At 33.5% G+C, this 12,912-nt stretch overlaps 1 protein-coding gene across 5 annotated transcripts in view; it reads right to left on the bottom strand.

The window, feature by feature from the left end:
- The window catches only part of LOC139983565 (gamma-aminobutyric acid type B receptor subunit 2-like), a 204,768-nt gene that overhangs the window by 144,354 nt on the left and 47,502 nt on the right, over positions 1–12,912 (bottom strand). The window contains exons 1-2 of one of the 5 annotated variants that reach the window (XM_071997206.1): positions 8,758–9,345; positions 269–1,032 (exon numbers count right to left, since the gene is read on the bottom strand). The exons of 3 other annotated variants lie outside the window; for them this stretch is intronic. In XM_071997206.1, coding sequence (XP_071853307.1) covers positions 269–493 — 225 coding nt within the window. In that variant the 5' untranslated portion in view covers positions 494–1,032; positions 8,758–9,345. Of the gene's footprint in view, positions 1–268; positions 1,033–8,757; positions 9,346–12,912 lie in introns of those variants that run through there. One more of the 5 variants, XM_071997207.1, reaches the window with a different exon arrangement.

Below are 12,912 nucleotides of genomic sequence, written 5' to 3'. Positions count from 1 at the left end.
AGCACAATTCTAGAAACCTTATGTATTAACATCACAGTATGTGAAAACACACTAGATGAAGTTCTGTAGTAAGTTAGCTAGAAGAATAACAGAATAGATTAACTTCTCTATTAAACATGCTATCACATTTTAAAAATGATTTTAACAACAACAACAATAATAATAATAATAATAATAGGCTACGGCTTAGATTGTTTTGAATCCCGACAGCACCTATAGGCTACTGCTAATTCTGTTGCAAACGTTTTGTAATAAGAATCATTCTTACCTTTGTGTCATGTTTAACTATCCCCATCTTATGGCCAGTTAGTAATGGTGGATCCTCATTAACGTGTCTGATAGCTAAATTGACGGCTGGAAGTACTCCATTACCTTCCTGGTGTCCTCTCGTTGTATTCCCACTCATCATCGGGTAAAGCCCCGTAATAATTATATCAGAAGTCTGGGCATATCTCAAACATATTAGAAATATACATACAGTTTCCCGAAACATTTTAAATGTATTGCCAACTCTCACTCTCCAGCACACCTTTGAGATGGACACACGTCTATACTTCCTTTTTCGATGTATCGCTCACTCCACCTCTCTCGCTCTCTGACTCTGAACTTGTGCGTTTCGGTAGCAGGTCGTAAGACGAGAAATGGCTATAAAGTCATGAATGTTTGAATGTTACAGTTTAACATAGAATGTCCATATTGACTTCCCCAATATTGAGATCTAGAATAGACTGTGACTGATCACTTCCACGTGACATATACTTGTGACTGCTTAAGTAAACAATACGTCGACTTTGACGAGGGATTAACTTGTAATCGATAAGATTATCCGCCGATAAATGAATAAGATATAACCACAATGTTACAAGAAGGAAGAAATACTTTCCGATATTTTCATTTTATGACATGTTTTTATCTTCCTTTCTCTGTCGGTTTGATCCTTTTAATCGTCTTTATATAAGACCAGGTAACTGTCAAATTTGTTATCCGTTAAAGTCTACAGGCATGGATTTCACAAACGACTGCAACAGACTGCTGGAAATGAAAGTGGTTCATTTCATATTGTTTCGATAATTTATTTATATATATATATATATATATATATATATATATATATATATATATATATATATATATATATATATCATCTTGCAATAAAAAAAAACGTAGCTTCCAGTGATTATTTAAATTTCTGTTAAATCTGATAGAAATTTAATAACACCTCGGGGGCATAACAAGTTTGGAAAGGGGATGGAAATGATTAAAACCTGCTCTCTTTGCGCAGGCGATATTAACATGTCACCAAAAGTGTTTATAAATCAAAGCTTTTGGAGAGATTTTCATTTTGACGTTATAGTATACGTTATAGCCGCTGGGATTAATTCTATAATCTTCTCTTTCGGGGTTCATTTTATGCTATACCATTGAACAATTAACACTATTTTGCTTACAACTCGTTGTGAAAATCAATGATCAAAGTTTCACTTTGGAATTCTCTCTCTCCACCTCTGTCTCTCTCTAAATCTCCTTTTAAAAGAAGAGCAGATGTCAGAAAGACTAAAATATTCATTTGCAAGATTGATGTATCAAATATGACAAATTTGAGATGACTCTTTAGAGTGAAAATGAAGAAAATTCTTGTACAGAGGCTGAATTTTTCTTAGTAAGGATCTCAGTACGTTCATATTTGTACAAAGAAGCAGAGGTAAGAGGTTGAGATACTCTTCAAAAGTCTTAATTTCAAACTAGAAATATTCGTTCTCGGTTTAAAGTTTAAGAATTATGTGCTCGATCGGGACAAACCGTCGATGGCATAGAACAATGACTTAATATCGTGAAATTATGTTTTTACATTACCTACCTGTTCACTGAAATCTTAGCCAATTTCATGAATAAACATGAGCTTAATTACGGTTAATATTATAAGAAAGAAATTTGTGTGGGACAAACCGTCAATATAGGAAAATGACTTAATATCGTGAAATTATGTTTTACATTACATACCTGTGCACTGAAATCTGAGCCAATTTCATGAATAAACATGAGCGTAATTACGGTTAATATTAAAAAGAAATATTCGTGCTCTTTTAACGTTTAAGAAATATGTGTTCGAGTGAGACAAACCGTCAGGATAATGACTTAATATCGTGAAATTATGTTTTACATTACATACCTGTGCACTGAAATCTGAGCCAATTTCATGAATAAACATGAGCTTAGTTACGGTTAATATTATTAGGAATATTCGTTCTCTTTTGACGTTTAAGAAATATGTGTTCGAGTGGGACAAACCGTCAGGATAATGACTTAATATCGTGAAATTATGTTTTACATTACATACCTGTGCACTGAAATCTGAGCCAATTTCATGAATAAACATGAGCTTAATTACGGTTAATATTATTAGGAATATTCGTTCTCTTTTGACGTTTAAGAAATATGTGTTCGAGTGGGACAAACCGTCAGGATAATGACTTAATATCGTGAAATTATGTTTTACATTACATACCTGTGCACTGAAATCTGAGCCAATTTCATGAATAAACATGAGCTTAGTTACGGTTAATATTATTAGGAATATTCGTTCTCTTTTGACGTTTAAGAAATATGTGTTCGAGTGGGACAAACCGTCAGGATAATGACTTAATATCGTGAAATTATGTTTTACATTACATACCTGTGCACTGAAATCTGAGCCAATTTCATGAATAAACATGAGCTTAGTTACGGTTAATATTATTAGGAATATTCGTTCTCTTTTGACGTTTAAGAAATATGTGTTCGAGTGGGACAAACCGTCAGGATAATGACTTAATATCGTGAAATTATGATTTACATTACATACCTGTGCACTGAAATCTGAGCCAATTTCATGAATAAACATGAGCTTAGTTACGGTTAATATTATTAGGAATATTCGTTCTCTTTTGACGTTTAAGAAATATGTGTTCGAGTGGGACAAACCGTCAGGATAATGACTTAATATCGTGAAATTATGTTTTACATTACATACCTGTGCACTGAAATCTGAGCCAATTTCATGAATAAACATGAGCTTAGTTACGGTTAATATTATTAGGAATATTCGTTCTCTTTTGACGTTTAAGAAATATGTGTTCGAGTGGGACAAACCGTCAGGATAATGACTTAATATCGTGAAATTATGTTTTACATTACATACCTGTGCACTGAAATCTGAGCCAATTTCATGAATAAACATGAGCTTAGTTACGGTTAATATTATTAGGAATATTCGTTCTCTTTTGACGTTTAAGAAATATGTGTTCGAGTGGGACAGACCGTCAGGATAATGACTTAATATCGTGAAATTATGTTTTACATTACATACCTGTTCACTGAAATCTGAGCCAATTTCATGAATAAACATGAGCTTAGTTACGGTTAATATTATTAGGAATATTCGTTCTCTTTTGACGTTTAAGAAATATGTGTTCGAGTGAGACAAACCGTCAATATAGGATAATGACTTAATATCGTGAAATTATGTTTTACATTACCTACCTTTACACTGAAATCTGAGTCAATGAATAAACATGAGTTTCATAACTGTTACTTTCAAGCAAGTTTACTTCATTTATCATGATTCTAGTTAACGTTATTTAAAACAGTGACATGTATCATGTGGGATTCAGTTAGTTATACAGATTACCTCACAGATGAAAGTCAAGGTTTGCTTTATATTTGAAATGAATTTTGGAGGAGAGGGGAAGGGGGGGGTGGAGCAGGACTAAGTTTATTTGTTTGTATCTCAGTTAGGGACTCTTTGGAAAACGGTTCTAATTGAGGTAGTTGTGCCGCACCGCCACCACCCCCGTCGATCTCATATGGTTTCGTCACTGTGGCAACGAAATGTTGCAAACCTAAGAATTGTTCATTAATTGTTATAATTATGAAATTAACTGTGGTATATTTAAATAATGACGTATAGTATAGGGCCTACCTCAAAGTATGAACAGATAGAGAACGTTTTTTTCTTTGCAGCTAGGCAGAGTAAATATTTATAGTACTGAGATTTACATTCATCCTTTTATCTCCCAAAGATCCATAATTAAACATTCAAGTTTTTACGGGAACTATAAATATATATATATATATATATATATATATATATATATATATATATATATATATATATATATATATATATATATATATATATATATATATATATATATATATATATATATCTATATCTATATATATATATATATATATATATATATAGATATAGATATAGATTAAGCATAATTAAACATTCAAGGTTTTACCGGGCACTATATATACATATATATGTAACGACACGTTGATCATAAGTCCAATCACCAATCTTAATCCAAATAGGGCAATGTTTCCACTAATAATAACAAGTATGTCATTTAACCCTAAAAGGGTATAGCGGAAAAAACAGCCTTACAATAATTCCTACTACAACCTTACCTTGATTTTTATATGGAAAGTAAGGTAGACTTCGACTGTTGCGAAACGTTTGGTAGGATTGAGACTAGAAGCTCATTACATTCAACATTGTGTGAGTGTGTTTTCTTGGCAAGGACAAGACCAATAGCAACGTTTAAATGGAAAGTTGTTTTTTTTCCAATAGGTAAAACTAACGACATATTTTGAGATTATATACTTTCTTTGTTTGATGCGAATGGAAACGTAGTCAAACGCAGCCAGACTCAAATGAAAGCAAAATTAAACTGTGACACGGAGGTCAACGTATAGGTTCCACGTTAAGGTTTGAATAAAGTACAAAGACTTGTTTCAACGCCTCTGATCGATAACAATAGGTATTGTGTATACAGAATAACAATAAGCAAGTGCACCTTTATGACGTCACTTCCTTTATTGTCGTTGCAGCAACGCTACTGCTTCTACACAATAATGAACACCCCGATCGGTTCTGTAACATTTTGAACTATACGGTACTTACGGTATATATATATATATATATATATATATATATATATATATATATATATATATATATATGCAGTAAAGATCGTAGTTCATGCATCGACAAACTATGAAATTAAAAGTAAAAACCAGCACCGATAAATTGCGCTATATGTGCAAAAGGTTGTAGTCTTTCCATCACTTCTTAACTGCGCCCAAACAGTTGTTTCAACTACCAGTTGTTACAATGAAACGCATGCGCACTGTTAATCATGGAACAGCTCTCTTTGAGAAATTACTTCTCGGTTTTGACATTCAGTGTGCTTATTCGTTTCAATCCATAAAGTCCTTTCATTACAAGAACGTGATTTTCTTTTATTGGAATAAGGCAAGCTGAATATGATTGTGGATTTTGTCTCATTGTAAGTCTAAACTAGGCGGAACAAAATCAGCTAGTATTTAGTTAAGACCAAGATATGATTGTTAGATTACAGGTTCATCTATTCCGGGTCTTCACATCTTTAAAGGAATATTAAATCCAAATTTACGACGAGGACAACATATACACTGATTTCCATCTTTATATCCAATAATTACAATGTTTTGATGAGAAAATTACCATTTTTTTTGTTGCCTATCAGAAGGTTTTATTCCTTGTTGCAATTATTCCGACTTATTATCGAACACGAATACCTTCATGATTTCGAAGAACCGGTGTACATTTATAGTATTTAACAAGCCCTACTATCCTACTACATTCAGTCTTCAATTCAAATTATAAAATATATAATTGATGCACGATAAAAGCAAACAAAATCTAATGTCATTGAAATATAATAATCTTCAGATTATGATACCATTGTTATCAAATTTGCAACATCATGATTACGAAATTCATTATCGTATTCGTGTTATATTTTAAAATGAAACAAAGAGATGACCTTTTTTGAAACCAATTTGACTGTATTTTCGACCAAGATTGAAAACAGGCGAAAAAGACTTGGGAATGGAAAGATTAATATCGGACCGGATATATTGACAATTTATAATGTTTTCTACTGTCTTATGTGTTTTCATGAAGATATCAATCAGTTTATATTATAAAATAATCATCCTCTCTATATAGTAGATAGATTACACAGACTTCAAATTATTTTATTGAGCTACATCATTTGTCATTTTTCAAGTTTTCAACGTCAGCATATTCAAGTTACAAAATGCTAAGTTAGATCATTTCATTTTAGAAATTTATGTTTTCTTGTTTACTGTGTGTTCCCTTTCCATATGACCTTACACTCTAACGGGAAGTATACCAACTCACGTTTAACAAAGTTGTAAAATCATTCCACGACTTCCTCTGAGTAAAGAGCAGTGAGTGGTTGCAGTTTCATGGTTATATAAAAGAAAAAAATGGTTATATAAAAGAAAAAAATATATAAAAAGAAAAAATTATGAAACGAAAATATGTATTGAACAAAATGGGACAAAGCAGAAACAGCTAATGTATGAAAGGCGCAATCATATTTTCCTTTGCATATTATTTGTTTGTCACGACTACGTAAGTGTCTAATTTGTCGGTTGTTTGTTTTAAGTAACCTTGGAAACTGTCAAGTATTATAACACTGAGAACAAGGGGAACCTTTATTACCGTTCTTTGTAAATCAAATTAGTTCACCTTATCTGAGGTCAAGTTAAAGATTCGTTATAGGTTAACAACACGGTTTGAGGGAGTGCATTAAGGAAACCAACATCAATAGGTTTACTGACTTGATCTTAGTCACCATCAAGGTCTCATTTCAATATCAAGACTATATATAGTGTAACGGGATTAGAAATTTCTCTGCGTAAACCGTGGTTGTAATACAGAAATAAAAAAAAAATGAATTGTACTCCAATGAACAAAACTTAAGTAAGAGAATAAAATTCAGGAAAACTAACGCTTTGGTCGAAACATCAAATATGCCTAATATATATAACATGATAATTTTATCTACTAATCCCTTGTCTACTAATCCCCTTACATCTATTTCTTTGTGTTCACCATGCTCATTAACCTGTCTGTATTCTGTGTGTTGTTGTCCCTTCTGTACATGTTACTTGTCATTTAGCCTCTGAAGAAGATCCTGCTAGGATCGAAACGTCAGGCCAACTTACTTTTACCTATTCTCTTACACAGGCTCTCTAGTGGATAAGCAGTTTGCTAACAGTTTTATTTTATTATGATAATTTGTGTTAATTTTGAAGGACAGTCAAATAAGCCTATTCAAATATTGAGATTATGTTATATTTCCTTTTAGAGCAAATACTCATGCAGAAACGGGATATATGGAATATATTCTGCTACCTAGGACTCTAAGAATGCCACAGAAGAAAATGTTACGTAATTGGACATTTATCAAACAAACTTTGATTCCTGTTAAACAATACTTTTTATTAATCAGGATATATTCTTAGATCATTACTATAAAGCAAATAAGCACGTAAACAAATTGTTAATTAATTAAAAAACAATTAAAAAATTGTATGTGTATCAGTATTGTATGGGGTTTACTGTTTATAAGTTACGGCGAATTTATCATGAAACATTGACGTGAAACACTTAATTAGGCACCATTTAGCAATCTTTGATTGACATTAAATAATGCAACTAAATTCAGTCATGTTTGGGCCAATGTTTGGTTTCGTTTGGCAGAATTGCTACACATTTTAACGATCTAGAAAAAGTTGACACTGCTTTAAAATGAAACATTTACGGTTTTTTAAACTTCCCATTTTGCAAGGACATTAATGATTCCGGGATTTAAAAAAAATATTGTTGTACACTGTTTGTTAAGGAAGTGAAATAACTAAAGAAGTTGTGAGGTTCTGCTCTCTCTAGAACCTTTCATTGAATACGTAACTTTTGGTTAAGTTTTCATGTCAATTTAAAACTTAAAAGTGCACCAGTTAAGAAGTACATTATGAGCAAAAAAGTGCAAGATTTTCACTTACCTTGTATTGATTTTTTCCCCCGTTAGGTGTGTTATTATTATTATATAGTTTATATACTGTTTACCTTCAATGCTTATCAACTTTAACGTTTACTTACTACAGATATCATCTGAGTCTATAGTGACCTTTACCCCATCTCGAGCACATATTTCTTAAAGTTAACAGATGTTTAAGCACCACTTTGATAAATAAATAAATATATATATATATATATATATATATATATATATATATATATATATATATATATATATATATATATATATATATATATATATATATATATATATATATATATATATATATATATATATATATATATATATATATATATATATATATATATATATATATATATATATTGTAAATTGCATGAAATAAAGTCAATTGAGCGGGAAATTGAATGTCGCTGCATTAAACTAAATACGGAGGTTAATGATTTATACTGGTTTATTATGCGAACTTAAATACATCAGTTACAATATTCATGTGCAATACTTTAAAATTCCAAATTTTGAGTTGTGAATTGATATTGTGTCCAATAAATTACATATACATTGATTAACCTACTACTTACTCATTCGATGCATAAATGAATGAATGATGCATTGAAATTTGCCAACTGCCACATACGCAAAGTACAAACTGCAAAGTTTGCATAACAAATCAACAATTCTATATTGTCATAAATTTTAATTCCTTACCGGTATTCGTCTAATTATTAGTGCACTGACATATATTATTATGTGCATTTCTGTCCATTTATTCTGTAAATTGTCATAAATAATACCATATCTTTAAAAAAAAAACATAAGAAAATAACGAAATTATAATTACTTAGCGGACACTTACGATGTATAACCTTCGAGTAACAACCCGTTAAACTTCACCACCAATTATCGATCACACGGGCACATTAAAATTCGTCCCTGGTTGCCTTTATTTCAAACTATCTATACACATCCAGTTCCAAGAATTTAGTCACAAAAAACTGAGGGTCGAATTCAAGCGTTTGATGTTAAAACACAACGATACTTATAAAGACACAATCCTCAACTGAAGGATTCTTTATTTTCCTTCCAGTAGTACAGATAATCAAACTATAATTCCAAAATGCGACAACATCCAAAGTATAACTCCGCGAGAATAAAAGAAACTCCCTCTGTACGAAACTTATAGTTTAAATGATAGCGATGATAGTTATACGTACTAAAGAAAACACAAATACACCTCCGTACGAAATTAAAGCTGTAGTAAATGCCCCTCTTCTTAAAAAAAAAAAACGTGTGTATGCACTTCGTGATTTAATACTGTTATATTGTACCACTCAAGTTAGAGTGGTGTTATATATATATACATACTACAGTGCGTTCCACAGTGTAGTAGTAGGTCCAAATTCCAGTGCCTGTGCTGGCATGCTGCTATGTAAATCCCACGGCAGTAGCTAATAATACCTCCATGCTACGTAAACATTCTCATCGGGCTATTAAACAAATGAAGCCGCGCGTTGACGGTCTATTAAACTTCAATTGCTTCAGCAATTAATGCAAATTACGTTCTTCAAGAACATTTTAGTTTCTGACTCGGTGATTGATAATAATAACAATACCGGGACAGATCGCTTTTGATAGTGCTTGGGTATAAGCCTTAATATTGGGTTTTGTATAAACCATGCAAACTTATATGCTAACAAGAAAGTATAAAGATATATTGATTATATCACAAAAAATTCACTAAGCTGCAAATTGTTGGTTCCTTTTCTCGTCCAACTTTTTGGACAGAAGTTGGGATTTTGCTTAATATTAATTTGGTTTAGTTTCGATGACATTTTAGTTTGGGGATTTAAATTGAAATCGATGATGTTCGCGAGGATTTCTTTGAGAAGACAATAAGCTATGACGTGGGTTATGACTAGTCGGTTTGTTGTGATTACAAACAATTATTACGTAATATCTATATCCTACAATCATTAGATCAAGTTATAAAAAATGAAGCGTTTTTAAATGATAATTTTTCATCACAGTCTTGAATATAAAATCATGCAGGAAATGTGGATCTATATGAAAGATGTAAAGTGGATTTCTCTCAGCAGGGACGAATAGCTTCTTTTCTTATTTTATAAAGGAGTGTACATTCCTGAGGTCGTTCAAGACGACTCCTATTTTATTGGGGAAGGGTTTCGAAAAGAAAAAACAAAAGTTTAGGCGTCAAATTTAGCATTCTGAGGCTTATTCAGAGTATAAATTATGTCTAGACAATGATGTTTTGGACGCAACTTTGAGCTTATAAATACATTTTGTTATAACCCACACCCCACACTCATTCACTAACTCACCCTCCCCCCCCCCCTTTTCTCTCCCTTCATTTTAGATCGGTTCCTGCTGTGTGAGCGATATAATGTGATAAGATCTCTAATAATAGCAACAATAATGACAGTATCAGTGAATTACTTCACTGATTAGACAATATTAACTATACCATTACAAACGTCTGCATTGGTCATAACTGCTCAGAACTGTACAATACATGAACGAAGTCAAATTGACGCAGTCAGTAAATATATGAGCTATATCGTCTCCCGTGTACGTTGATGGATATCTTATTAACTCGCGGAAACCGATTATGCTTCAATATTTCAATACAACTGGATCAGAATAACAATACAAAACATTGTCATATTCAAAAATAATAAGCAATTTTTCATACCTTTTTTACTTGCTTACTTGTTTTCTCACCGGCCCCAGTAGTTAATGTCTACGTCATCTCGGCATAGACAGGGGTGGTGGGGAGGGGGAGGGGCTAAGCAAATTCCATATGATATATATATATATATATATATATATATATGTATATAGATATATATATATATATATATATATATAACGGACTAAAATATATTGACAACTAACGCTATATGATCGTTGATGTAATCATCATTAACATTTCCTGATAATATCAAGGGAGGTTGACAATGTGTTACATATTACATACAAACAACTGTTACCGTCGAGTTCATACTTAGCGAAATAATAGTTTCAATATTCCACCCGAGGATGTTCTCAGCAGGAGAGATTCGCGAACGACACCACCTGTCTTTGAATGTTTGAAGATCACACGTCCACCGTATGTTAAAAATTACATCATTATATTCACGCGTCAGAGATTTTGTATATTAGTTGTATTAGAAGCAGAAGAATACCTTCTGGTTAGGAGTCGGTGCTCAAACTCTATCAATAATAAGTAATCGAGACACTATGTAACAATACACACACGTACACACACACACTGCTGGTAAGACTTGAAATAATAATAAAAAGAGTTCAAAATTGTAGAAGTTTAAAAAGTAGCGTCTGTATATCAAAGAACTTAATTACATGACCTTACATTAAAGCTTGCACTAAATATAGGTATTCTTCAGTTCTACTAAAAAAATAATGGACTTTGCTTCAAAGCAGGGTTGTCCAACCTACTGCCCGCGGGCCACAGTCCGGCCCGCCGCAGGGTTGCGTCCGGCCCGCCAGAGATTCTCTACGGTGCGAAATTTTAGTGAGCAGATTTGTTGATAACAATTTGGAGCTATATAATCAATCAATCAAACCTTCTGGGTCCAAGAAACTGCATACAGGTCAGTTTGTGTGACACTCTCAGCGGAGGGGGGGGGGGGGCGGCTGGACTTTATTCATCTGTTTTATCAGGAAGTAAAATGAATCAGTGCGCTCCGCGCGCAGTGCTCACATTATGTTGCCTTGAGCTTCGGGCAAAAAATCGAAAAATCGAGCGTAGGGTTGATGCGCCCTCCTCCTTCATCATAATCATTCCATGTGGCCCTCCTCTGCAAAAGGTTGGACAACCCAGCTTTAGAGGCATTGAAAACTGGCCCAATCCGCGTGCCGCCCTCTGAAAAAGTTTTCTTCTTGTCGCTACAAAATGCAGACAGTAATGAAACGTGATACCTTGTTATCTTTTATCTAGACCTGAGATGTCCATCGCTGCTATGTACACTGTTATGGGTATTTACCGTAGCTGCATGTATTGACTGTACACTAGTGTCTAATTACCGACGGTAGCAAGCTCTGTGTGTATTTTCTGGGATCGATGGTGGTGTCTAACACTTCTGTTACACCTTATCGAAACTAGGTCAGATTACCGGCATCAGACGTTTCTTTGTACGCGAGTCTTCACTCCCTTTAAGTTGTCCAAGTTGGAAGGTAATACACCACTATGATGAAACCAACGACAATGAGTCCCAATATGGAGCTTATTCCAAAACCCAAGTGAAATTATAAAACGATGTGTTGTAGCTAAATATCCGAACTTACACCAAACATGAACTGAACTGAACTTAGTTAGTCCGTACAAACTCGCTCTGATAAACACTTACTGGGATATGTCTTTTCTGGACTTGTTGTGAGGCCGATCTCGAATTCGTATTCTAGTACATATACTAGGTACTCATCCTCATGAATTGTACTAATAATTGATACCAATTTATAGACCCAACTGCTAAATTAGTTACTGATACGCGCAGGGGCGTAGCGAGGAATTGCCAAGGGAGGGGCGAAGCTTGTAGGCAAATATCGAAGCGTAGCGCCACCATGAGTTGGCGCGAAGCGTACAAGAAAATTTTGGCTGAAGATGCCTCCCAGATCGCTGGAAATGGCACTTTCCAGGCCTTGTAAGTTGCATCTAACCATTTTTTAATTTTAAAATTACTAGCGATATCATACAAAAAATTACAATTTTTTTGGAAGGGGGCAGGGCGGTCGCCTCCTCCCCCCCCCTTCCCTTGGCTAAGCGCCTGGATAGGAGAGCTTAGAATCCTGTACTCATATACTGTTTACCTATACTGAACTATAGGGATTCTACTCATACGCATGCGTGTTTCCGTGTCGACATCCGTATACCTTTACGTGATGTAAATTGATAGATTAAAAACAATTATGCTGACCCCTAATATTGCCTGGACTCACTCTGGCGATGTCTCATGACGTTACTGCGAGTCGTCTG

This window comes from Apostichopus japonicus, chromosome 16 (assembly GCF_037975245.1).
Source record: "Apostichopus japonicus isolate 1M-3 chromosome 16, ASM3797524v1, whole genome shotgun sequence".
Classification (NCBI taxonomy): Eukaryota; Metazoa; Echinodermata; class Holothuroidea; order Aspidochirotida; family Stichopodidae; genus Apostichopus; species Apostichopus japonicus.
The sequence above is the reverse complement of the archived record's forward strand: the minus strand, read 5'-3'. Positions and strand labels throughout refer to the sequence as shown.